Genomic DNA, 26,335 nt, shown 5'->3' with positions numbered 1-26,335 from the left:
CTTCAGATTTAACACTTGGGAGTTTCAAAATGAGCAAAATTGGGGTCTAGTGTTAAGCAGGATAGTGGTGACCCTAGGGCAGCGTTAGTGCAAAGAAGGGGCACGAGAGGACTCTCCAGGCACCACTAAGGATCGGTTTCTTACCCAGGGAACTGGTGGCACAAGGGTGTTTCCTCTGCAAAAATTCATCCAAATATTTAGAATTTGGGCATGTTTTTACATGTGTTACACTTCAATAAAAAGTTTTCTCAAAAGCTGATAAAAGACACCCCCTTGGGGATTTTTTAATATAATTTTACAATGAAGTTAGCCCACAGCTTGAAGAAAGTAATTTATATATAAACACAAATAACAGAGTAAGATTTTAAAATAATCCTAAGGCCAGATTTAAGTCTTTCTTCTTAACCCAGACTGCTCTCTAAGTGTGCTTACATAACCTTGGCTTTCTTTAATTATCTTACCAGCCCACGGGCTGTCTCGGGCACTTCACAACTAGGATGGACCTGTGTTGGTCCATGGCTATTTTGGGGTAGCCTGTCCACCAGGGCAGTGGCCACACTTGGCCACCCTAATTCCAGTGCCACCTGTCCCCTCCCTCTCTCCCAGCCCAAGGCCCCCCTCCTGTTACTTTTCTCTCTCCGACAATACATGTTTTGGTTCTTCTCAGCCCACCAAACACATCTTCATTCTGCTCCAGGCCCCACCCCATTTCTCTCTTCTCTTTAGAGCCAGGATTTTTAAAACCTACTATGCTGTCTCCTACCATGCTGTCTCTTGGGGTTGGCTTCTACCCCACTGAGCCAACAAGGTCGTGACAGGAAAGCACCTGTAGATAAGACGTAAACCAATGGCAGTGACAGGTGTTCCAACGAAACCTTATTTATGGACAGTGAGATTTGAATTTCATATGATTTTTACATGTCATCAAATATTGTTCTTTGGAATTTTTTTCAAGCATTGAAAAAGGTAAAAACCATTTTTAGCTCCCTGCATACAATGCGTAGTCTGCAGGAGAGATTTGCTTGATTGGGTTGGTGAGCTATGGGTTACCGACCCCTGGTCTAGATCCATAGTTCTCATCTGAGGGTGTCTGGCAATATCTGGGAATGTTTTCGGTTGCAACTCCTGGGGAAATGTTTCTGGTATCTAGTGGGTATCTGAGTCAGAGGTGCTGCCCAACATCTCACCATGCCCAGGAAGCCCTTCAACAAAAAATTATATGGCCCAAATATAATTGACCTCCAGACTCAAATGACCAAACCTGTTCCTCTTCAGGCCGGCCTCAATCTTGGTGAACGAAGCTGTCCACCCAGTTTTGCTCAGGCCAGAAACTTTGGGGTTATTATTAATTCCTCCCTTTCCCCACCCTGTCCCCCACATCCAATCTGTGTGCAAATACTGTGGCTTTGCCCCCCCCCAACAAAGCTCATCTGCCTCTCCTCTCCCCTCTTCTTCCAGGGTCCCCCCTCTACCCACACTCCCAACACCTCTTGCTTGGGTTTGAAAAAGCTCCACACTGGTCCTTCCTCTTCCTCTGTGCTCCATCCCAGGACACTCAGGGGATTTGAGACCCCTCCAAGGGCTTCCAAGAGAGTTCAAATCTTGTTTCTGCCACTTCGTGACCATGTGGCCCTGGAGGGGGTCCACCCTCAGGTGTAGTCAATAAAGCAGGGGTGGGGTTCTGTGGGGATCAGGACAGGTTGGTGAGAGTGCTGTTCACTGTCACTTCCCACCATACCCCACCCACCCAGTGGGTCTCCTCTGCAGAGAAGCCTGCCCCCGACCCCTCACCCAGACATCTCCCTCTTGCCAGTCCCCCACCCCACGGAGTATTGTCTGGGGGCAAGGAATAGTCTGCTTCATCTCCACGCCCCCAGGCCCCTGCTGCAGGAAGGCAATAGGGCACATTCCTTGCCTGGGACACTTGGCCTTGGAGCCTGCCCACCTGCCAAGTGTGGACCCACCCTGGCCCCACCTCCCTCTGCCATTACCAGCAAAGAGATGGCTTCCACTTTGCTCTGGAACATTCAAGATCCCTCCAAAAAGATCCAACGTGGTTAAATTGTTCTCCTTGCCGGCCTCTGGGCTGATGGAGTCCAGTAAAGTGAGCCTCTGAGCACAGCTGGCAAACTCCATGGATGCCCTGGGCTGCCATCTGGTCCCCATCTTCAGCCACTCTTTTCCAAGACCTGACTATAAGTGCTGCAGGAGCCCTGCCTGCTCTGCCTGCAGGACGGCAGGGTCACCACTGGCCACCAGGGGACCCCTCTGCCATCTCCATTACCCCTACCCTACAGCCCCCTAAGGTGTGTCAGGCAGGCCCTTGGGTCTCTCACGCCCCAGCTCCAAGTGTCTGGGCAGTTATGAGGGACCAGGGAGACTCCCAGCCCCATCACTTCAACCCTCCAGTTCCCAACATCCTACCAGGTGCTCCCAGGCTGTCAAACTGTCTCAGTCCCCCAGCCAGGCAGAGTGTAGGATGAAGTAGCTCGGAGCCCCCAGGTGATTGTGCCAGGTGCAGAGTAGCCAGGCCTTCCTTCCTCCCTCTCCCCTCTGCCTGGTACAGAAGCACCAAGCCAAGAGCCAGGAAAGTTGAGTCCTGGTGCTGGCTGTGCCACAGCCAGCTGTGTGACAATGGCCTTCAGCTTCCTCCTGGGCACCACATATATATGACATCTCAGAGTATATTCCCTGCTTAGTTGACATCACGTGCCATCACCCTGGTGAGAAGGTGCTAGGACCCACTGAAAGGCCCTTGGAAATCTTAAAGTGCTAGTCCTTCATCCTTGCCCATGTTTGTTTGTTCTCATCACAAAACAAGAGGGGAAAGACAGGGAACTGACCTAGCCAGGGCTTAGCTAGTGAAGCGTGTGCTGCTAGGCCTGGGGGCAAAGGAGGTTATAGGCTGCCAGGGGTGTGGGGAGCCCTGTCTTGCTCCTCCTGGCTTCCTTCCAAGCTGTGAATGGATAATGGGTAGGGGCTACATTTCCAGGCCTGGGTGGAGCTCCCTGATACCTCCCCCTGGCCTCCCCCAGGTGTCCTAATGGAACCCATCTCCTGCTCCAAAACCTGCTCCTCCCCCCACCCAGGGAAGGTCTCGGTTGTGCTGGACAAGGCCACCATGACTCCCTTGCCACCACACCCACCCTGCCAGTCCCCCAGGGTCTGGTCACTGCCTTTCTCCCTCTCATGGCTCTGCTAGGTCACTGTCACCTTTCGCCCGAATAACCCTGCCAGCCTTCTAACTGAACTCAACCCACTGGTGCTCTCAGTTTCACCCTGCTGCTCTCACTCTGAGCAATCCAGGCTCACAGGTCTCTGGAGGGTGCCCCCTTTCCCTCCCTGTAATGTCCTTTCTTCCCGCCTTCTCCATACCCCACTGTCCTTGGCTATACCTTAAAAAGTCTCTTCCCAGGGAAGCGTTCCCTGAGCATCCTTTCCCAGCACAGGTGAGAATAATTCTTCCTGCCACTGATTTCCCCCCTGCCAGCACCCTCTGTTCTGTTGCCACATGCAGCCACTTATTATTAATAAGATCCACTTTGGTCGAGCTGTGTTTCCTGTGCGGCAGATACTGTTCTGAACATTCACATAGATTATCTCGTTTAATCCTGCAACAGTTCTTGGACCATCTCCAACCAGCTCCATCCCCACTTTACAGATAAGGAGACTGAGACCTAGGTTACCTCTGTGCTGTACAACATGACCAGTAGGAATCTGAGTTGGGATTAGAATCCAGGCAGTCTCAATTTTCAGCCTTACTTTCAAACACTGCTCCATTTATGCAACATCTGTCATCCCTACTAGACTGATAATCTGTAGGGCCAGGGTCCATGCCCCCTTGTTGAATGACTGACAATCATTCATTCACTGAATGAAAAGCTACTACTACTCTTTCTGACTCTGTGGGGAAGTTGGGGGCAGGACTTGCCATGCTCTCTTTATCCGTGGCACTGAGGGGCTACATCCCAGAGAACAGAGGCTCTTCCAAAGGGGGCCCTGCTCCAGTCATGCTTCCCTTCACACTCAGTCTTCAGGCCTTCTGAGAAAGCCAGCTGGACACAAGGTCCCGCAACAGTGTGATGAGAACCACTCTCTGTAGATGCCCGACTAGACCTAGAACTGGGTAGAGCCACACTCATGCCCTGGGCCATCAGAAGCAAGACTTCTGACTGCGGAGGTGGTGGGGGGAGGACATGGAAGGCTTCTTGTAATAAGGTCTATCAGTTGTTCTTGAAGGAATCTGGTGAATGGAACCATGATGGGATAAGTCTTGCTCAGGAGAGAATGACAAGCAAACATTAGAGATGGATAAGGACCAGGTGTATCCTTAGATCTGTGAGTGGAAGAATTTGGTGGTATGGGAGATCTGTGAAGGGGAGGGAGGAGGCCAAAGGCCCAGAGTGGAATTCCCCAGCAAGCAGCTGGAATGCCAAGCCAAGTTCAAGTTAGCCACTTGTAGCCCAGTCAGTTGAACACAGAACACATGGATGGTACGAGATACTGACTCCACATGCTCATTCATCCAAAAAGATCATCTCAATTTAGAAAAGAGTCACCTCATTATTAAAATGTATATTTTACTAAGGTAAGGTTCTAAACCCAAACAAACTTCAGGTGCCAATTAAATTCTCTTATCTCTAAGTCTCTTAGACTTGGCAAAGAGTATTCACCTATCCTTCTGACATTCCCAACAGCTCCAGGCCCTTTTCTCAGCCCAGGCCTGTCTGGCTCTCTATGGGGCGGCTGCTCCTCTAGTACAATGCTAATTACGCCTTTAGCACAGCCCTATTATTCTCTGCACATTAACAGAGCTTAATTGTCCCCAGCCCAGCTGTCCCTGCCCAGTTGGTCCTTGGCTACTGCCTTACACCAAAACCCACTGCAGAGCCAGCTGAGCTTCCCCACACAGAGGACTGACCTCCAGCCCAGCTTCTGTGGTGTGGCTTGAAGTTCCCCCAACCCCCTGCCCCCGCCCCTGGAAGACTGGCACCTCTGTCTGGAAACCAGGCTTCTGCAGGTGTTTATTCTTCTTAAGTATGGCCTGCCAGGACTATGATGCAGAAAAGGACATGGTTTAAAGAAAGGTTTCTTCAGAATTCCATGCTTGGTGGCAGAGCAGTGAGCCAGTGAGTCCTTCTCTAAGTCCTCAATGCTCTTTGCCAGCTATTTATGCCTTTCCCAGCCCACACACCCTGTGAAGAGATTGGTGGCATCCCCCTGCATTTAAAAGGGACACCTGGTTGATGTAGGCATACCGTTAAGAACCTCCTAAGAAGTTTCTTCCCAGGCTCAGGGAAAGTTGGGTTGGGACAGCCCTCAGATAATCTTAGGCCCTGTTGGTGAACAGGCAGGGGACTCTGGGCACAGGGAGGCCCTTCCTCTGGATCTGGTGGGTGTCCTTTAGTGGCCATGACCTCTCCAAGGGTCCCTCTGAGGCTGCAGAGAATTCAGCCTCTGTGCTGTGAGCAGTGCCCTTGTGGCCTGGGCACAGTTGAATGCCTCCAGGGAATTGGGTGGCTGGATGGTGGTTTGGCCACCCCCAGGGAAGCTTACCCAGAGGAGGAAAGGACTGTTTCGTAAGTGAGGCCAGTGAGCTGGCTCGTACACCCCTGGCATGTGGCTGGGCCTGTTAGGAAATCAAGGAGACGCTCTGTCTCTTTCCAGCAGGCGCCACTTCTCTGTTGCCACTGCTTTGCTCAATTTAAGGCACTAGCTCGAGGGCCAGGCTGGCAGGCGGGTGGGCAGGCCACAGGCCCAGTGCCCAGGAAGCACCCACTCTCACCTTAGGGGTCCCAGCTGACTGATGGGGCCAGTGGGCTGTCAGTGGCCATCTCGGGTGGGAGAGCAGGGTGACTCTCAGGGAAGGATGCCAGACTATTTCCTTCTGGGCTTGAGCTCCAACACCCTTATCTCCTTTCCTGCCAGGCGGGGACTCCTCACTGATCACACACAAAAGAGAACCCCACCCAAGATGCACACCCCTGCCTACTTGAAGGTGGCAGGTCTGCCTCTGGTTTCACTGAATCTACCTGGTTATTCATAGGGGAGCAGTAAATGCATCGAACTAATATACCTGGTGTGATGTTATATGTTTGCTCCTGCAAAGGGTCACAGGGAAGGCTGAGGAGAGAGGCCAGCCAAGAAATGGAGTTGCCCATTTGCTGGTTGCTTTGAAAGCTCCAGGACCTATCAGTCAACTGAGATGTTTCTCAGCGGAGAAACAAGAGGATGGGCCAGAGGCCAATCACAAGATTCAGGGGGTGGGGTAGCAATAGGAAGAGGCCGTCACTGGACTGCACAGAGCAAAGGAAGTGAATAGCAGCATGCCCTGTGCAGCCCTCAGGTAGCTGTCTTACAGCCTGTGAAGCAGGAGGCCTGGCTGGGGATCATTCCCATTTCACAGAATATGGGGATATAGAAGTGGGGACAGCTGAATCCCTGAGAGGTCCACTGATGGCCCATCATTGTCAGCACTGAAAGCAGAGCCCTGACCTTGGAGCTCTACGTTGGAGGAGCAGGGTGTCCTGAGACATTCAGATTTGCTGCTGCATGACACTTCCTGGGGGCAGAGACTGGCCTAGCTGACCCTCCAGGTCTGGTTCCAACCCAGCACTTACTGAACTACAGGCAAGTTGCTATGGGAACCTATAACTTAGAATTTCCTGGCTCTGGGGCTGTGAAAATCACAACCTGAACCTTCCCGTTGATGTGGGTTTCTCGATTAATTTCCTGTTTGATTGTTTACTTTAGAGAGCCGGAAAATGCCTTTGCAGGCAGCTAGTTCCCTCCACTGAGACACTTATCACACCCTCCCCCCAAAGCCAATAGGGTCAAGTCCAGGCCTCAGGTGGGTGGAGGTGCAGGGTGGGAGGCAGGGCCAGGGGCAGGGAGCCCACGGCAGCCTGAGACACCACCCCAGCCCTGCCCTTCTCCTGTGCTTTCCAGGGTCCTGTCCTGGTAGGTGCCAGGACAGACCTGTGAGTTCAGAGTCTGGGCCTTGTGAGGGGAGCCTGCCCACCTGCCAGAGACTGGGGCCTGGCCCCCCGCCAGCCCAAACCCCACCCCTGTCTCAGGGAGCAGTTTTGTGCTGAATCAGACACAACGTAGTCCTTCCTTCAGAGGCGGGCATGAGGGTCCGGGGCTGCACCCAGGCCAGGCACTGCTGTCTGGGCTGCTGGACAGAGAGCCTGGAGAGGAACTGCTTTTCCCCCTGTCTCTCCTCTAGCCATGCTCCCAGGGCACAGCAGGGAACAGGGCATGGTGTGCCCAGTTACCATAATTTCCACTCTATTCCAGGGGCCCTGCCAGGCTCAGGTAAGGCCTGTGGGCCAAGTATGGGCTGTGGCTCAGGTGTCCTAAGTCTACGGAGTTCTCCTCTCCCACCCAACCTGCTCAGTCCTCACAGATCAGGGGAACACTCACCCCAGTTTGCTAATGGAGACCCCGAGGCTTGGGGAAGAGAGTGGAACAGGCCAGAGGGCCAACAACTAGTTGGTGATGGGGGGCGTCTGGGAAAGACTCCCAACCCAGCAGTCTAGGTGACCTTAAAACACAGGCTTTGTAGGATCCAAATGAGGGCAGTTTTAAGAGTAGAAGGGCGCTTTTACTAATTACTTTGGGAGGTGAAAATGGGAGCCATTCCAGGCAGCCTGGGACATGGGGTCCCCTCCCTTTGACTGGTCCCTCCCCCATCAGCCTGTTTATCTGAGACTTGCTGGGGGCAGGAGTTTAGCTGTTTGCCACTGACTCGGATGCTCTTGGGGAAGCCGTTTCCTTCTCATGCCTCAGTTTCTGCAGCTGTAATGGGAAGAGAGCCACAGTGGTATCTAACTCAGAGAATCTGGTATAGGGATCAAGTGGATTTTAAAATGTACACCAAGCACCTAGAGCAAACACTCAAAAAAATGTAAGCTCCATGACAAAGGAGGAGAAAAGGTGACACGTCAGTGCTGCACGGGCATTTCCTAGTCACTCTTTAGGAAGGATCTCAGGTGCTGGGGCAAAAGCACAGAAACATCTTCTGGAAGGGATGGGAAGGGCCCTAAAGAGAAGCTGGGCGGTATTAGCTGCAGACACAGCCAACTTCTGTGGCGTCCCAAACCCAACCCAGGACCCTGGGAATTCCTGGCTGCTGGTACCCTGTGGACCCCTCTCCTATCGAGGTGGCTGGACAGGCTTGGCCCCAGGAGGAGCTGTAGGAGCTGTGGCCCTGTCCTCTGGCTCCGATGTCTGCAGGAGGATTCAGTGTCTGCTCTGAGCCCTAGATTACGTTTCCAGCCCTGGGGCCAGCTGTGGGATGAAGCATCCCCCATGTGACATCTACTGTCGCCACTTTGTACAGGCAGTTTGCAAGCTCAGCAGGAAGGAGGCCAATTATTCCCTCTGGGCCAGTTAGGGTGCCTGCCCACCTTAGTTAGGAGGTCTGGCAGCCAGACCACAGGGCACAAGCTTGCATTGAAGTCCAGGTGAGAACCATAAATTTCTTGACATCTAACCATGGCCGGCGTACCAGGGTTCCATGTTAAGCTTATGGAAAAGTAGCATTTGGGGTATATTCCCCTCTCCTAAAGGTGTCTGCGATGCAGTCGGGGAGCATTGTCAAACAACACTGATTATGGGCAGTGTGAGCATCTACATGTGTCCTGATACATACGACCACCCTGGCCTTTCTCTCACTCTGGACAGCTGATAAACTGCTCTGTTTATGGCTGATCTATGTGCCTGGTCCTCCCTCCATTCTATTATACCTCCCTCCTGCAGGCTGCCTGCTCAGCTCCACTTTAAACAGGCTCAAGACTCTTCTTACCATATCAGGCTCCCAGAATAGTCCACGTGACCAGTCCTTAGCACCCTACTCTTCTCTTCTGTAGGCAGGTATAAGAGAAAAGGAAGGGAGGGGAGCAGGGAGGGAGGGAAGAAGAAATGGTGCACTCTCTATCTGTACACTGACCTCCTTGCTGCTCTCCTGCCTCTGTTTGCCTAGACCCCCCACTGCCCTATGCATCACTGAAGTCCTCTGGCAAAGGTCCACCCCTGCTCTTCTAATCGCCTGGTCCAGGGGGCTTTGTCATTGTTCATCTTATTTGACCTCTCTGAGCATTTGACACTGTTGACCTCGTACTTCTTGGAACTCTCTTGGCTTCCATGACGCCACTTCCTCCTGTTCCACTTCACCTCTCTGAACATCTCTTCCTCCTCTGGGGGTTCTTCCCTCTCTCCTCCTTAGACGTTGCTGTGTCCAGGTTGGGAGCCTTTGCCCTCTTCTTATCTCACTCCATGTGTTCTCCAGGTCACCTCACTCACAGCTGTGGCCTTGACCAACTAACCCCTGGGTTCTGATGCTGCCAGATAACCATCCTACCACTTGGCATCTTCCCTGATCATCTCCGAGGACCATGGACTCAATATTTCTAACACTGAACTCAAAATTCACTGTTCCCAAAACTGCCTTCTCCTGCCTTCTCAGAATCATTGATGGTCTCATCACTTATCCAGTGACCAAGCCCCAAGCCTGAGGGCTGTGTGTCTTCTACATCATTCCTTGCCCATGCTTCTGCCTCTTAACATAGTCTTAAACATACTCCTCCCCTGGCGCTCACCATAATTCAAGCCACTCTTGTGCTACATAGCACTCTCCTCACTCTCACTGGTCTCCCTGCCTCCAGTCCTAATGCCATTCGGCTCCAGTTGATTCTCCACACTGTGCAAGATATGCAAATATTATCTTTCTACTCTCCAGTTTAAAATCTTTTAGTTGCTCTCAGTCCCTTGGGATAAAATCCAAACTCAGTAGCATGGCATCTAGAGCCCTTTAGGATGTGGCCCTTGCTTTCATAAAGGTAAACATGGTATCGTCCCTGCCCCAGCACAATATATTTTGGGCCTCTTGAAATACTTGTGGTTCACCATTCACTCTGGTAGTTCCCATTTTTTGCTTTTGTACATTCTTCTTATGCCATATCCCTGGAGTGTTCTCCACCACCACCACTCCATCCCATACTCCAACACTCGAAAAAGTCTCTCCATTTCCCCCTACTAGACTATAAGTTGTTTTATTCCTTTTGTTATCCCTGTATTTACACAATGTTTAGTACATAGTAGTTATTCCACAAATGTTGTTGAAAGTGTGGGTGGATGGATGGATGGACGAATAGGTGAGTAGATAGATGAATGACAGATGGGTGGATGGGTGGGTGGTCAGGTAGATGGATAAGTAGGTGAATAAGTAGATGAATAAAAGGATGGATGGGTGGATGGAAGTATGAAGAATAGGTGAGTGGGTGGGTAGACGGATCGATGGATGGTTAGATAGATGGGTGAGTGGATGCATAGATGAGTAGATAGGAGGATGGATGGATGAGTGAGTGGAAAGAAGGATAGATGGGTGAATAGATAGATGAATAGGATAGGGAGTAGCCAACACAGAAAACAAATAAAATTAATTTAATTTTGTGAAGGTCCAGGTTGACTATTGTCACCAGTCAACGGAATTAAGAATTATGAGCTCCAACTAGCAAAATAAGGATTAGATAATCTGGGAGATTAATTTAAATCATTCTCTGAGGATGAGAATGCTGACCCAGGACTCTCAAGCACCTTAGTTCTACCCAGACTTGCTGTCTGTCTGGCTTCTGCAAGCCACATATGTACTGAGCCTGGGTTTCCCTGTCTCTTAAAGAGAAACGATAATGCCTGTGGCCTTTCTCTATCTCCACAAAAGTATCATGAAGGTAAATGGGATGGTTTATACAAAGCGTGTTGAGATCTTCAGAAAAGATATATGTTTCTAAAGATACAAATGTCATAACAATAATAACACCCTGCATTTGAATCAAGCTTTGCACTTTTTGAAGCTCTTTCACCTACGTTATCTCAGTTGACTTTCAAAACAATCCCAGGCATATATTATTCCCATTCCTGGGTGAGAAAACTGAGGTGGAGAGTGATTAAGTGACATGCCAGGGGTTACTGTTAGTAGGCAGCAGTCTTCTGACTCCAAGCTGGCTACACATTTTTGATGACAGCCTTTCTCTGGTAGATTATCTACTTTAGTGCCTCTTTGAACAGAGACCCAGACATAATTGACCCTCTTCTTGATGACTCAAGGTCATTATTCTGAGCATCAGTTCCTGTGCTACCCTCTAGACTTGGCTGTGGATGCTGGGCCAGGTCCAGCAGAGGTGCAGGGTGGGTATCCCTGAGGGCACTCCTGAGATGCAGGTGGCCACCGTTCTAGACCCATGCCACGTGCCAGGGCTGTTGCCTCTGCCTCCTTCTTCCTGCCCCCTTTCTCTCCACTGCCAGCATTTGTACTGATCACAGTGGTTGTGTCCTAGGCTTGAGTCCTAGCCCACAGCTCTTTCTGTAGCTGCATTAGGCAGCTGGGGTTTGTTCTACTGAGGGTGGAGATTGTGCTGGGGGTGATTGAAAGTGCTCAGGAAGGGCTGGCCAACCTGCGTCGGACGCTTTACCCTTCACTATAAGGCAGGACGCTGTGATTCCCCAGCACTTATCCCTGCCTGCACAGCAAGGCAGCCCCATGGGTTCTTCCATCCGCACCCTCTTTCCCTTCCTGCGGGTGGCATCCCAAGCTACTAGCCTGGCTGCGTCCTGGGCATGCCTGGCGCAGCTTGCCCATGCCTACGACCATTCCCCCAGGGACTCCGGGTGACTCCCACCAGGCCGCCTTTTTCCTTGGCGGCTGTCAGGCCTCCCACAGCCTGACTTGAGCACCCTGGCTTCTCCCGGAGGGAGGATATGATGGGTGTGCCCACAACAAGTCTCCGGCAGAGACAATAGGACAGGAATGCATTAGCTTCCGAACAAACACTGTGTGGGCTCGCACAATTGCCTTGGATTCTGGTCCAAGAAACACATTTCACCGTTCGAGGACGCCGGTGGCTTGCCTGCCCTGGCCCGCCCACATCCCTTTCTGTGCCAGAGACTTTGATGAGTGGGCTGCTCCTTCCCCACCCAGGGCCTCAGACCCCCAGGGTGGGTGGCCTGGCCTCCTCCATTGGTGTGGCTCTTCTCCCAGAGAGTGGCAGCTAGGGAGGGGACAGTCCTGCCACACAAAGAATACCTGCTCCTACCACTGCCTTTTTTTAACCATTTTTTTTTATTGCAGTTAAATACACATGACATAAAATGTACCATTTTAACCATTTTTAAGTGTGTGCTTCTGTGGCATTAAGTTCATTCCCACTGCAGTGCTGTTATCACCACCATCCATCTCCAGAATTTTTTATCTTGCCTCCTGAAATTCTGCATTAAACACTAACTCCCCACTCCCCCTCCTGCGGCCCTGGCACCATTCTACTTCCTGTCTCTATGAATTGATGATTGTGGGGACCTCATATAAGTGGAATCATACAGCATTTGTCCTTTGGTATCTGGCTTATTTCACTTAGTATAGGGTCTTCAGGGTCTATCTGTGTCATAGCTGGAGTCTGGATGTCCTTCCTGAGGCTGAATGACATTCCGTTGTATGTGTATACCACCCGTCTGACCACTCATTACCCATGGCCATTTGGGTTATTGCTCCTCTGGTTATTGTCAATTTATGCTGCTAGGAACATGAGTGTTCGTCCAATTTGCCATTAGTTTTAAGACCTGTCTTTGAGTTAAATAAAGCAATTGCCTCCCAAAGATCCCAAATAGGACATACGTAAATAAGAGTGCTAAGCACTCCTCCACATGTCAGCAGGGATTTCTTTATCCAAAAACTAACTGTCCCTAAAGAAATGAGTTCTAAAGAACAGGAGCACAGGCTGGGTCCAGTGGCTCATATCTGTAAACCTAGCACCCTGGGAGGCTGAGGCAGGTGGATTGCTTAGCTTAGGAGTTTGAGACTGGTCTAAGCAAGAACGAGACCCTGTCTCTACTAAAAATGGAAAAACTAGCTGGGCATTATGGCAGGTGCCTATAGTCCCAACCACTCTCAGGACTGAGGCAAGAAGATCACTTGAAGCCAGGAGTTTGAGTTTGCTGTAAGCTATGATGATGCCATGGCACTCTACCCAGGGTGACAGAGTGAGGCTCTGTCTGAAAAGAAAAGAAAAGAAAGGAAAGAAAGAAGGAAGGAAGGAAGGAAGGAAGGAAGGAAAGGGGAGGAAAGGGAAGGGAAGGAAGGAGGGAGGGAGGAAGGAAAGAGAGAGAAAAAGGTAATACAGGGCACAGATACAAGAGTGGCAAACAAATAAGTTTGGGTGAAGATAGAAGAGTGGAAGGCTCTGCCCTTAGGATCGTGCCTACAAAGACAGGTCCAGGAAGGATTCCTGGGGAGCCGCTGACCATCCAGAGGCAGGGGGAGCCTGGGAGGGGGGCTCCTGAAGGGGAGCAGGGGTCCCAAGGAGTGGTCCTGTAGAGTTGTGTGGGCCAGCCCCTCATTAAACACAGAGCTCATCAGGTGGTGACTTCTGAGCCAGCAAAGCTCCCTCCCACCAGAAGGAGGTTGAGGGGACTGCCATCCCTGGGCACTTAAATCTAAAGGCCTGAGAGCCCACTCTCAAAAGTGGGCAATGAGAGGCCAAGCCGGCATGCGAAAGGGGACAGGGCCTGGTCTGCAGCCGCCTGGTGCCTTTCTGTGCTCTGTGTGTCCAGCAACTGGGAGGAAAAGTAAGATGAGAAACTCCCAGCCCTCCCTGACTTCCTTGAGAAAGCCCAGCAGGTCGTTTGCAAGAGGGCCTATCGTGCACTGTGTGATTTTTGGCTTAAAGCATACTTTCCCAAACAACCAAGAGAAAGATAAGGTGGAAGAGAGGCCCTGCGCTTGAGAACCTGCCCCAGTTCTGCCTGAGAGCCCCGCCTTAGCCAGGGAAGGGGCAGAGGCAGCAGCCCAAGGGACGGAAGGGGAGTCACCAGGTCATGTAGTCACAAAGATGGGGGAAGGATCTGGGGGAGACAAACAATAGGCAAACAAGCAGATAATATATCAGGAGCGGTAGAGAGAAGTGAGCCAGGAGGATCATGGGGAGGGATCAGTTACCCAGCAGACAGGGCAGGGTTGAGGGGATGTTTGGGCAGAGCCCCGCATACGGAGAGGGATTGAGCTCTCTCGACCTGTCACTGCGGGGGCCTGCAGGCTCGCTGGGCATGTAGTAAAGATGTGTCCTTGGCCTCCAGAAGTAGACACTGTGGCCCCTGCTGGGTGGGTCCCTAGGCTGGGTGGGTGGAGGCAGGATGACAGGAGAAGGGGTACAGAATCTGGATTTCAAGCCAGCAGTGTAGACAGCACCCCCACCCGGGTAGGTTGTGTATGATTTCGTCCCTCCTTCCTGACTACTCATATGTCATGCCCAGGTCACAACTTTGGCCCCAGCTCTTGGTCAGTGGACAAGGATGTCACCTTCAAAATGCATTTGTCTTTCACCTTCTTCTCTGCCCGTCCCTTTCACAAAAGCAGAAGACAGCACGTAAATTGTCAGCCAACTCTCAGTGAGTCCCCAGGGTGGCCAGGCTGCACCTGCTGTTAAAGGGCAGCAGGGATGAATGGGGCACTGTCCCTGCCTTTAGGACAACGCAGTTCACACTGCAACTTGCCTTCTCACTGTCTGGGCAGGGAAGCAGGGAGGGCCCTGGGGTGATCAGGAAGGTTCCAAGGAGCAGCTGGAAAGGGACCTAGCCTTGAAGGATGGACAGTGTGGAGAGCTAGAGTGGACAGCCTCAAGATAGAAAAGTCACTTGGAGCCCACACCAGCTATGGAGTTGGGGCTTTTATCCTGGACAAAGGGGAAGTCATAGGAACCCGTGACTTTTAGCCAGGGAGAGGCCTGAGGCAGAAATTACTCCTTCCTGATCTCCTCTCCTCCCCCTCCCCTCCACCTCTCTCTATCTCTCTCTCTCTCACCTTCTCCATGCAGTCCAAAGGTGGATACGTACAGACCTATCTCTTCTGTCTGCGGTAAATCAGTGCTTGCCCTTCCTTCCCACCCACAGCAAAATGGTCCACTTGAAACATAATCCAGGCCCTGTCCTGCCTTTGCTCAAAGCCCTGCTGTGACTCTCATGCTGCTCAGTGTAAAACTCAGAGTCTTGTCCTGGGTTGCAAGGCCCTGGCGTCGTTTACTGAGATGCTGCCATGTGTTCCATACTCTGGCCACCTCCACCAGCCAAGCACCCACCTGCCTGGACCACACTGACCAGGCATCACTGGCCTGGCTCCTTGATGACCCAGCCACTAAGCTAATACCCCTGCTACCCTTACCCAAGGCCACTTAAAAATTGATTTATGGCTCGGCGCCTATAGCTCAACCGGCTAAGGCGCCAGCCACGTACACCTAAGGTGGAGGGTTCGAATCCCCAGCCCAGACCCGCCAAACAACAATGACAGCTGCAACCAAAAAATAGCCGGGCGTTGTGGCGGGCGCCTGTGGTCCCAGCTACTTGGGAGGCGGAGGCAGGAGACTCGCTTGAGCCCAGGAGTTGGAGGTTGCTGTGAGCTGTAATGCCACGGCACTCTGTCCAGGGGGACAGCTTGAGGCTCTGTCTCAAAAAAAACAAAAAAAAAATTGATTTATAACATTATTTTTGATTGACAAGCCATAATTGTATACGTTAATGGGGTACAATGAGACATTTTGATATGTGTATATGTGGAATGAGTCAATCAAGCTAAGTAACATGTCTATCACTTTGCTTAAGCACAGCACTTAGCACCATCTGATACAAATATTTATTGGTTTGTTGTTCAAATCTACAACATCCCTGGAGTAGGACTCAGTCTGCTCTGTTCCCTGCAGTGGACAGTGCCAGGCGTAGAAGTTGCTCAGCAAATGCACATGTTTGTGAAAGGGATGAGCCCCCGGTCATTTGTCTTTTTCTTTTTTTTTTTTTTTTTTTTTTTTGGTAGATTTATGTGCTTTTCACAAGTGCTACCTCGGCATCTCTTACAGTGTGACCAAGGAGCTCTGACATCCAGCATGGGATGGAAAGACCAGGTCGAGATTGGGTAGCTTAAGTCCATAGTCTGATTGGTCTACCCTGGCTTTAAGGTTATAGAGATTATGGGAAAATTATGTAAAATTACATTTTACATAGTATGTAATCTGTTTTCATTCATTCCTCATTCCACTCAGTATTTATTGATTAGGTACTATACATAGTTCAAAAATTCCTGTTGATAAAATGTCTCAAAATGTTTCTCCATAAAAATAGTGAGTCACCTTGGAGGCTGAGGCAGGCAGATCGCTTGAGCTCAGGAGTTCAAGACCAGCCTGAGCAAGAGTAAGACTCCCATCTCTACTAAAAATAGAAAAACTAGCTGAGTGTTGTGGCGGGTGCCTGTAGTCCCAGCTACTCAGGAGGCTAAAGTAGGAGGATCACCTAATCCAAGAGTTTGAGGTTGCTGTGATATATGACATCATGGCACTGTACCTGGGGCTACAGAGTGAGACTCTGTCTCAAAAAAAAAGGGGGTGACCTTTTCGTGAATTGAGTTAGGTGTTATTGGGCTCCTCAAGCTGTGGGTTAGGAGTGAACTATGGCCCGACCTGGAGCCCCAGGCTTGGTGGTGCTGTCACATTTGCCTTGTAATAGTTGCCTCTATGTCCGACGCTTCCTGAGCTTGCCTCTGTGTCCAGCGTTTCCTGAGCAGGACAGTGGTATGGCATGGTGGGCAATCACTCTGGCCAGTGTGTACAAGGACTGCAGGGGAAGGAAGTGGCCATAGGGAGATGTGTCAGGAAGCCAGGCAGTCCCCCATGAGTGAAAGAGCAAGGCCTCCCAGGAAAGAGGGGCTGACGTGTTCTGGAGACATTTCAGAGGAAGCTAGCAGAACCTGCTACCTCCTTGGTTATGGGTGGTGAAGGGAAAGGAAAATGACAGTGACTTTGAGCTGGAGGTAACAGTGAGCTGCTTCGAGGAACAGGTGGGCCAGCCAGGGTATCATCCAAGCCAGGTTGTCATCCAGAAAGAGAAGCCCAGCAAGTGTGGGGGGCACCCTGCAAATGAGCTAGATGTGGGGTCCCCTGATAGCTGGGTGGTCAACATGGCAGGATGGGAAGAGCAAAAGCCTGAGGATAAGTGTTTGGGGAGCAAAATATTGGGAGAACACCTGTTTTAGGGACTGGGAGGAGAAGCGTTAGCCAGCAGAGGGGACAGTGGGAGGAGTGGCCAGTGGGGTTTAGGGAGAACAAGTACTAGAGCTCTGGGGGCCATGCCCAGGGAGGGTTTGGGGAAGGTGGTGGTGAGCACACCAGTGCTACTGGGAGCTCAAGAGAGAGTGAATCAGAATACTGGGAAGTGCCAAGTGCTGGTAAGGATGGAGAGAAGTCAGAGCCCTGATTGCCAATGAGAATTTAAAGTGGTGTAGCCACTTTGGAAAACGGGCTGACAGTTACTCAAAAAGCAAAACACAGGGCTAGCACACAGCCCAGCAGTTCTGTTCCTAGGCATCTACCCAAGAGAACTGAAAACGCAGCCACATAAAAACTGGCCCGTCAGTGTTCACAGCAGTGTTATTCGTGATAGCCAAGAAGTGGAAACCGCACAAATGTCCATCAGCTGGTGAATGGATAAATAAAACGTGATCTATCCATTACTGTGAAATATTACTTTGCCATTCAAGGCATGAAGTACTGGTACACGCTGCAACATGAGTGAACCCTGAAAACTTTATGTCACGTGAAAGGAGCCACTCACAGAGACTACACACTGCATGGTCCCATTTATACGCTATGACCACCACGGGCAAATCCATGGAAACAGAAAGTGGAGTGGGGGCTGCCAGAAGCTGGCAGTGGAATGCAGAATGATAAGAGGGACGTGTTTGTTTTGGGATGATGAAATGTTCAGGAATTAAGTAGCAGTGATGGCTGCACCGTTCTGGGAATGTCCTTAAAAAGCACTGACTTACATACTTTTCCAAGGTGGATTTTATGGTATGTGAATTATATCTCAATTTAAAAGATTGCTAGGCACGGTGGCTCACACCTATAATCCCAGCACTTTGGGAGGCTGAGTCAGGAGGATGACTTGAGCCCAGGAGTTTGAGGTTACAGTGAGCTATGATGGATGATACTGCTGCACTGCATTTAAGCTGGGGTGACAGAGTGAGACACTGTCATCTCAAAAAAAAAAGAGTAGGTGGTGCCTATGGCTCAAAGAAGTAGGGCGCTGGCCCCATATACTGGAGGTGGTGGGTTCAAACCCAGCCCTGGCCAAAAACTGCAAAAAAAAGAAAGAGAGAGATTGAGATTGAGAGTGTGAGCCAGGCAGTCTAAACCAAGGCATGACCAACCCAAGCACTGAGTGACTGGGCCACAGACCTGGTTAGCAGGCACTCCAGCCTCTGGGCAAGTCCATGTGCCCATGGTTTTGAAAGTCCGCAGTGCAAGACCAGTGCAGAAGGTGCTTTAATTACTGGGCATCCTCCTGCAGCTGGGGCTCAGGTGTGCCAGAGCCGATGGTTGGGCGCCTTCACATGCAGGGGAGTCACCAGTCGCCCACCCTGAGGTTGATTTTACCTCCCTAAGGATTTCTGCTACCCAGTTGTTAACAGTGAACAATCCCAACACCCTTGTCACTTCATTCTGTCCGTGTAACAACCTCTAATCAAGGCGTTCCGACCTGGCCCAGGGCGCACCCTGTGCGGGCACACTGTCCTCCAGCTCTCCCTGCTGCCCGGAGCAGCTTGCTTTCTGCTCTCTTCTTTCTATGGGCTTCTCACTCTGGCCTGACCCTCAGAGATATGTGAGACCAGCAGCATCAGGGCTGGGTCTGGAGGGAAGAGGGCAGGGTGGCAGGAGATTGTCAGGAGCCTGTCACCCCTCAGTGGCATTCTTCGCTTCTCTTTCCTGCAGCTCTTGCAGTCTCAGGATGTGAAGGAAGATGCTGTCCTTTGCTGCTCCATGGAGGTAAGCAATGGGGCTCAGACATCCTGACCCCAGATCCAGTGTATCCCTCATGTCTTAGCAGTTGTGGGGTGCAGGGGTCACTGGAGGCATTTGCATGTCCAAAGGAAGGCTCTGTCAGGCAGGGCCGGTAGCTGATGGCTTCAGGAGTAGGCATGGACTTCTACATCCAGAATCGTCCACCCTAAACCAGAGTAAGTGCTGATGGGAAGAGAAGCCAGCCACAGACTGGAGGGAGAGAGAACTGATTCTGTAAAGGGATGGACAGCTGGCATTGGCCACTATCCCTCTGTCCCCACAGACACATGCCACACAAAAGACTTCAGAGACTCCAGACAACCCTTGCCCCCAGGGAGCGCTCTCTGCTTTGCATTCCTGTGCTGGCATTACCCACCCAGAGCAGCCCCCTCTGGAGGTATCACTCCTGTCGCCAATGTGCAGCCATTGTTCATGGAAACTCTTCCTCTGGGAACTTCCTTTAGAGACTGGCTTTGGCCCAGTACTTGGGACAGATCTTTGCCCTGGAGCATATAGCCCGGGGCACTCCCAAGTGGGGTGTAGGCAGGAGAAGGGCTTCCTGCATTGAAGGTGTCTTCAGCCCAACCACAAAGACCCCACCCAGGAACTCAGGCCTGGAGTGCTGGGAACTCAACGGCAGCCTGAGTCTGTAGGATGGTCACTGCATTCATTTGGTGGGATCTAGCTGGGCACCCTACAAGGGGCTGGGGACTAGGGGAGATAAAGAAGAAGGAGAAAGCACGTCCCTGCCTTCCTAGTCTGGTTAAGGATAGATCTCTCTCTCACACACACACACACAGAGTGGATATGCAGTGGGCACAGAGCCTTGAGAAGTCAGGGGACAGAGGTTTTAGGAGGGCAAGGAAGGGTTTATGAAAATGGTAGAGCCTAGGAAAATGGTGAGTCAAGGCTAGGGTGGGGCAGAGGTGGGGATTCAGATTGTAGGAAGAGGTCCTGGGGGGCTGCTGACCAGGGGTGTGCTGATCTGAGAAGATTGGGACTCCTTCCCCGTTGGGCTTTTCAAGATTATCAGGGTCTCTACAGGGCAGGACCTTTAGCTGGCCTTCTCCCCAGTTCATGTTTCTCTCCCTGCTTTGTGTCATAGCTGTGGGCAGAGGTCAGTTCTGGGTGAGGTGGGATCGGGAGCAGGAGAGAAGGGAAGAGAGAGAAATAGGAACCATTGTCCCTGCTCTCAAGTTCCACAGGAACACATGCGGGTAATAATGACTAAGCTCACCTCCAGAGAGATACTTTAGCAAGTGAAAATGAACATGATGCCACCTGATCACCAGTGGGAGCAGATCTCGGAGCTGTTTGGGATGCGAGTGTGGTCAGGGGAGGCTTCCTGTAGGAGGGAAGGGGGCGAAGGGATAAGAGGCTCTGGGGAGAAAGGGATAAGAGGCACATTCCTGGCAAGAGCCCCATCAGCCCTGGGGCAGCAGGTGATGCTCTGGTCGCTCTGGTTCCTGCCAGCAGATCGCATGTTAGTGTGGTATCCCACACTTGGCTGTGCCCTCCCTCCACTCCCACCCCATCCTCCTTCCTGCCACAGCACTGAGGCCTGAGTCTGCATGTCCCTGAGACAAGCCAGCTATTTCCTTTGCCTGCCCCCAGCCCACCTAAGCAGGGCAGTCAGGGGGCCATCACAGGGCCCAAGTCCTGTCTTGACCCCACTTCTGTGCCCGCAGCTGCAGAGCACAGGCCGGCTGCTGGAGGAGCAGCTGCCCGACATGATGACAGAGCTCCTGGCCAGCGCCCGGGACAAGATGCTGTGCCCCTCGGAGTCAATGCTGACCCGGTCGCTGCTCCTGGAGGTCATCGAGCTCCATGCCAACAGCTGGAACCCTCTGACGCCTCCCATCACACAGTACTACAACAGAACCATCCAGAAACTGACAGCCTGACAGCCAGGGGGCCTGGCGAGCGGCCCGCGGGCAGCTGGGGCCCTGGTGCACAGGGCCAGATGGACAGGCGGGAGGACAGGGGTGGCCCTGGCGGGAGGAAGAATTGGGCAGGAATGCAGGCAGAGTTGGTGGCTAGTCTGGAGCCAGACAGGGATGGGATTGAGCCCTTGAGAGGAGCACCCCGCACGAGCCCCTCAGCTCACCAACAAGGGAAGCATGTTTCTTTTCCTGGTGGTGCCGGCCCTCCCCTCATCACTCCCGCCTCCCCCCTCAGACCCATCCCCGCAGAGCTTTGTGCGAGGATCTCATCTCTGACTCCTTGCCACGCCGGGTACCACTTGGGTCGGAAAGGACCTCAGAAGGCTGAAAAAGTGGGTCGGCAACGGGGCTCGCATTGTTCCCTCATGCTGTCAGCCGCAGTCGCCAACTGGCAGCAGACGACGTGTAGCAGATGTCCGGGAGGACAAAGGCAGGCACGGTCCCCACCAGCCGCCCACAATTGACGGCCTTTGTCAGCCAGGCTGAGCTTTTCTCTAACCTTCACGCTCCACCCTCCTGCCTCCTCCCGAGCCCCCAGCCTCAGGCCCAGGGGTCGGGGACAGCGGGGAAGGTGGAGTTTGCAGTTGTCATTGCACTCTTTTGTTTACTGTGTTTTATTTTTCAAAAGTCAGTTGCTTTGAAGTGTCCTCTCCCAGTGAAAATGCCCATCATGTGATCACACAGTCAGAACGCGAGGACCCCGGATTAGTGGGAGATCAAACTGGGCTCCCTCTGGAAGGATTCTAGCCACAGACAGCTTGCCAGTAGCCAATTAGAGTAATTGGAAACTTCTGCCCCAGCAGGGGTCACCTCTGGAATCCTGTCTTTCTCACCACTGGGACCACAGTAAGCCCAGGCCTGACCCTCAGGCCTTGTGGCAAACAGGGCACAAAGGCTGGCAAATTAAAACCAAAATGCTAGGTAATGTTTCCCGCTCCACACGCAGGTCTCACTAGGGAGAAGGGTGGGGTGAGGAGCTAATGGGCTGTGTCACTGCCCCAGCCTCAATCCAGGCAGGGGCCCAGCCCTCCCACAGGGAAGGGGTGAATCCATTGAGACTTGAGAGGGACAGTCAGGTGGTCTGATGGGGCTGCCAGATGGAGTTTTCCAGACTGGGGTTTCTTGAGAGGCCCTGGTCCCAGGGAGCAGCCCCTTTTGTGATGGCCCGAGAGCAGGACGAGGGTCAGTTCTGTGAGGCTGGCTGCACATTGCAACAGGTGTCTACACAGTTCCATCTCCAGGGTTGGAGCACACACTTTGATGAGCCCCCCAAAATATCAGAGGCCAGCTGCTTCCTTCCTTGCTCCTTTGTTGAGGCTGGTCATGCCCTAGGTCAAGATGGAGCCCCTCCTGGTGTACATCAGACTGGCCAGGAGGTGATGGTGGGGGGAGGTGTCTCCTCTCTGATTCCAGGAGAGCAGGTGGATAGGAAGAAGCCTCCCCAGTTCTCCCAGGCCTTCCCACAGCTGCAACCTGCCTTCTCGCCTCAGTATTGGAGCCCAGGCTAGTCCCCAGAAAGAGCTTGTTGGGGACAGGGTCCGGGGGAGCAGCCTTACCTGAAACAGGTCTGTGGCATCTACCAAGAAGCCCTGGCTGACTCCTGCCCTGGCCTGCTTTCCCCCTCCGCCCCAGGCCTCTCTTCCCAGCCTTCCTCAAGCTTCTCCTTGCTGCCGTTCCTCCTCATCTAGGCCCAGCCTGGGGTCTGGGGACACACGCAGACACCCCACAGGAGGCCTTAAAGGGGGAGAGCCAGGCTGATGTTATGGTGCCAGAGAGGGCACCAGGGAGGTTGTGCTCCCGTGAAGTCAGACAGCCCCAGCCTAGTGCGCAGCCCTCAGAGAGCCGCACCTGCCCGCCTCGGGTGTGGGGTGTGCCTGTGGGAGGGTGCACTGCCAAGGGGACCTGGGAGTGGGGCTCCTCAACCCTGCCGGGGACTCCGAAACAAGCCTCATGAAGGGAGCCTCCTAAATACTGTGTGGAGGGCTGCGCCCCTAGGGGGCTGTGGACACCCTAGGGCCTACCACACTGTCCTCCTCACGCCCTCCCTCCTTGGTGGTCTTGCCCCACGGCCACCCTCATTGGCTGTTAGGACCAGAGTGTGAAGAAGTGAGATATAAATATGTATACATATATAAATATATTTTTAATTACGTGTCGTGTCACGGTGGCTCCAGACTTACAGTTTGCCTAGTTTGTTCCATTGCTTGAAAACGCTTCCTGGCCAATCTGAATAACACTTTGAGCTGTTTTTCTAAATGCAGGTTGCTGCTACTTTTTCAGACATGGAAGGAAAATGTTTAAAAAAAAAATTTTTCTTTTTTTTTCAGAAATAACAGTAAAGCCTAAAATTCGAGACTCTGAGGCAGCTTCTAATGGGAGACTACTCAGACAGGAACCGGGGGGGGGAGCCAAAGTAAGCACCCTCCAGACCCCTGTCCTCTCCCCTCTGCTGAGCAAGGAAAGCCATATCCAAGTTGACCTCTGAATGTATTTGATGGGAGGCAAAACTGGATATTGCGTTTCTAAGGCTTCTGTTAGGCTTGTGTTATTGCCCCTACTCGCCCGCAGCTCTTGGCGCATGGAAGAGGCACAGTCCGGCCATCTGATGTTGATCCTGTCTCGGTCTCTCCCCGCTGCCTGTCAGGATGAGTTAGTCATTGTTTTCCTCTAAGGCGGCGGGGCTTGCCACAGCCCTGCTCCCCATGGCCTCGTGGCTTTGCCTAAGCTCTGGGACCACAGCCCCAGTCAGGCTCCCAACCTCCCCTGGACAAGGCTGGGAGCCCCACCGTCCCCCCCAGGGAGTGTGCACCCTTAAACCCAGTTTTGTCTGTTTGTCCTTGCTTAACCAGTCTGTAAACCTTTATGGTTTGGGGATCATCCTGTCCATCGTGTAATTGTAAATGTTGGACAAGTCGGTATTTATTCTAATTTTTATTTTATTTTATTTTATTTTCTCCAAGGGATGGGGAGGGGGGTGTGGGAACTGTACCACTGGGCAGCTGTAGGAGGGTTGGGGGCCCAGGGGCTCTGGGTCGCCCCAGCCACAGGCCTCCAAGAAGCCAAGTCCCTGTCTGTTATCTGGCATCAGACACCAGCCAGCGTTCCCTGTCTGACAGACTCTCAGGGCCTGCCTAGGGAGTCATGTCCCTCAGCTGCCAAGCATTCTGTTGGGAAACCTCTGGCTGGGCCTTTGAGGACGAGGATCAGAGAAAGACAACTTTCTTCTGCTTGGGACACTTGCACGGAAGGGCCGGCCGCCTCCCCTGCGCCAGCTGGGAGCTGGACAACAGGACCTACCTCCCTGGAGCAGGGACCTGGGGCTTCCCGCCAAAGCTGCAGCGGAATCCTGCTCTCGCGACCACCTTCCCTCCGTCGGTATGTCCTGCTTTCCAGCTGAACCTAAACTGCAAGTGGGTTTAAAAAAATAAACATCAAAACCAAAAATGCTCTGAATCTGTGTTCTCTGTGTGTTCACCGAAGGAAATCTTTCCTACAAGCTTTTGTGCCTCAGCTGGTGCTGGCTGAGCCCATCAGGAGCCCCTACCCAGGACATGAGCAAATGAGAAGATGCCTCCCAATTCTGGCTGCCATGGGGAACAGGGCAGTGTCTGGGCCTATGGAAAGTTGGGAAGAAGCTAGTCCAGGAGGATGTGGGTAAAGGAGACTTGTGCTCCCCAAATCTGGAAATTGACCCGTCCAAGATGGTAGAATTAGGCCAGTCTTTGAGAAAATGGCTTTCACACTAAAGGTTTGATTTAACCACCCTTCAAACCTACCTTTTCCCCAGAAATGTCACTGTGGCATTTGGAAGTGACTCATTTCAAGAAGGCTGAGACTTAGGCCTCACAGCTTCCAAAAGTCAACATTAAAGGACTGTCCAGTCCTGGTTGGTCAAATGAGTCTTTCACTGAAGGGTCCTCAAAGGGCCCAGTGATTTATTTGCCTGTGATGACATGTCCCTTGTTTTGCACAATCCTCCCATGGCAAAGCACTGGGGACAACTGCCTCTGGCAACAGCTCCTCCCTGGGGAGTCTCTCTGGCTAGAACTTGCCAGCCTCCAGCTCCTCAGGGTGACCAGCAGAGTGTCTACCCCATTCACCGTCCCCTGGCCTGGCCAGGACAGGGCCCAGGAGCCTAGGGAGAGCATGTTGGGATTTGAGAATGGTCCCTTACTGAGTCACACCCCCACCATGACACTGCCTGAGGACAGCCAGAAGTTCACAGACTGGGTAGAAGGAAATAGTTTTTGTTAAACAATTGGGAGACTTATCAAGCCACATTTTTTAACAAAAGTACAAAAGAGTAGGAGCAGAAATCAGAGACAAAATTAAAGGTGCTTAAAGGTAAGGGAGAGGGTGGGGAAGAGGCCTCTTATCAAGTACTTCCCCAAAAGGGAGAGGGGATTTTTCTGGGTGAGTCAGTCCTGCTTCCAGAAGGTTCTAAATTACTGGATATTAAGAAATACATTGTCCAAATGAACATTTTAATCCCCGATTTCGCTGCCATCTCTGCTGTTAGGTTTCCTCTGTTGTTTTGAGAGTAGGTTACATTTGCACTGGGTCTGTGGAGGTGTGGGGGGAGACTATTCTGGATGCATAAGCTAGAACACACAAACACCTACAGTTTGTAAGGGCCTTTTAAGTACCAGGACAAACAGCAGAAAAAGAAGGGACTGAGCGATTGAAGGGAAAAAAAGGGGTTCTGCCTTCAGTGTTCATTGTCTCGCTCCTTCCAGAACCTCCCCTGTGGCTTCCTGACAGTCTCGGTTAGTCCAGTGAAGTAGGAAGACAAAGGTCTCTGATTCCCATCTTACAGAGGAAGAGCCAGGGCTGGGGTGAACCCAGAGGGTAAGCTAGGCCTTCTCCAGCAACCCCTCCCCCTTCCCCGCCAGGACCACCCCCCTGGACCCCAGTCACATCAGTCAGAGCAGCCAGCTGCCTCCTGGGATGGTTACGTAGGCAGACCTCACCATCTTCCCTCTGTGGCTATGGGAACTAGGACCATGAGGAAGGACCTCATTTCATGGGATTGAAGTAGGATGGGTGGGAGAAAGAACAATGGTTTGAAGTTTGGTACTGTTACATAAAAAGACCCAGGGTGGGTCTTCAAGGCCAGCGGGGGACATCTTGGCTGAAATGAGGCTGGCCAGCACATTCACAACAAGGGGAGGGGACACAAGTCAGTTGCTTGAGTGTGGGGCAGAATGTATACCATGAACTGGGGGGTGCGTCACGATCTTCATCTTTACCGGCCCCCTTCTGAACATAAAAAATTATAAAAGTTATAATTTGTGATTATGTTGACATAAAAACAAACATGATTTATTCAAACATTATTTTAAACCTTGAAGTTCACATTTTTGGGGCTCCTAAAAGTATCATGTACCTTATAGTCTCCTCAGGCAGCTGTAACAGTGCACCACGGACTGAGCAGCTTATCAACAACAGATGTTTATTCCTCGTGGTTCTGGAGGCTGGAGGTCTGAGAGCTAGATGCCGGCATGGGGGTTGGGGAAGGCC

At 51.9% G+C, this 26,335-nt stretch overlaps 1 protein-coding gene across 7 annotated transcripts in view; it reads left to right on the top strand.

Annotated features, from left to right (window-relative positions):
• CTIF (cap binding complex dependent translation initiation factor) overlaps positions 1-24,259 on the top strand; it is a 308,199-nt gene extending 283,940 nt beyond the window's left edge. For 6 of the 7 annotated variants that reach the window (XM_023510269.1, XM_023510268.1, XM_023510270.1 and 3 more), the window contains 2 exons: positions 18,804-18,857; positions 20,561-24,259. In XM_023510269.1, coding sequence (XP_023366037.1) covers positions 18,804-18,857; positions 20,561-20,776 — 270 coding nt within the window. In that variant the 3' untranslated portion in view covers positions 20,777-24,259. The remainder of the gene's footprint in view (positions 1-18,803; positions 18,858-20,560) is intronic. The other variant, XR_002772049.1, reaches the window with a different exon arrangement.
• Positions 24,260-26,335: the final 2,076 nt, after the last annotated feature.

This window comes from Otolemur garnettii, unplaced genomic scaffold (genome assembly GCF_000181295.1).
Source record: "Otolemur garnettii isolate 467f Iridium unplaced genomic scaffold, OtoGar3 scaffold00012, whole genome shotgun sequence".
NCBI classification, from domain to species: domain Eukaryota; kingdom Metazoa; phylum Chordata; class Mammalia; order Primates; family Galagidae; genus Otolemur; species Otolemur garnettii.
This window is presented reverse-complemented; position numbering and strand designations above follow the sequence as displayed.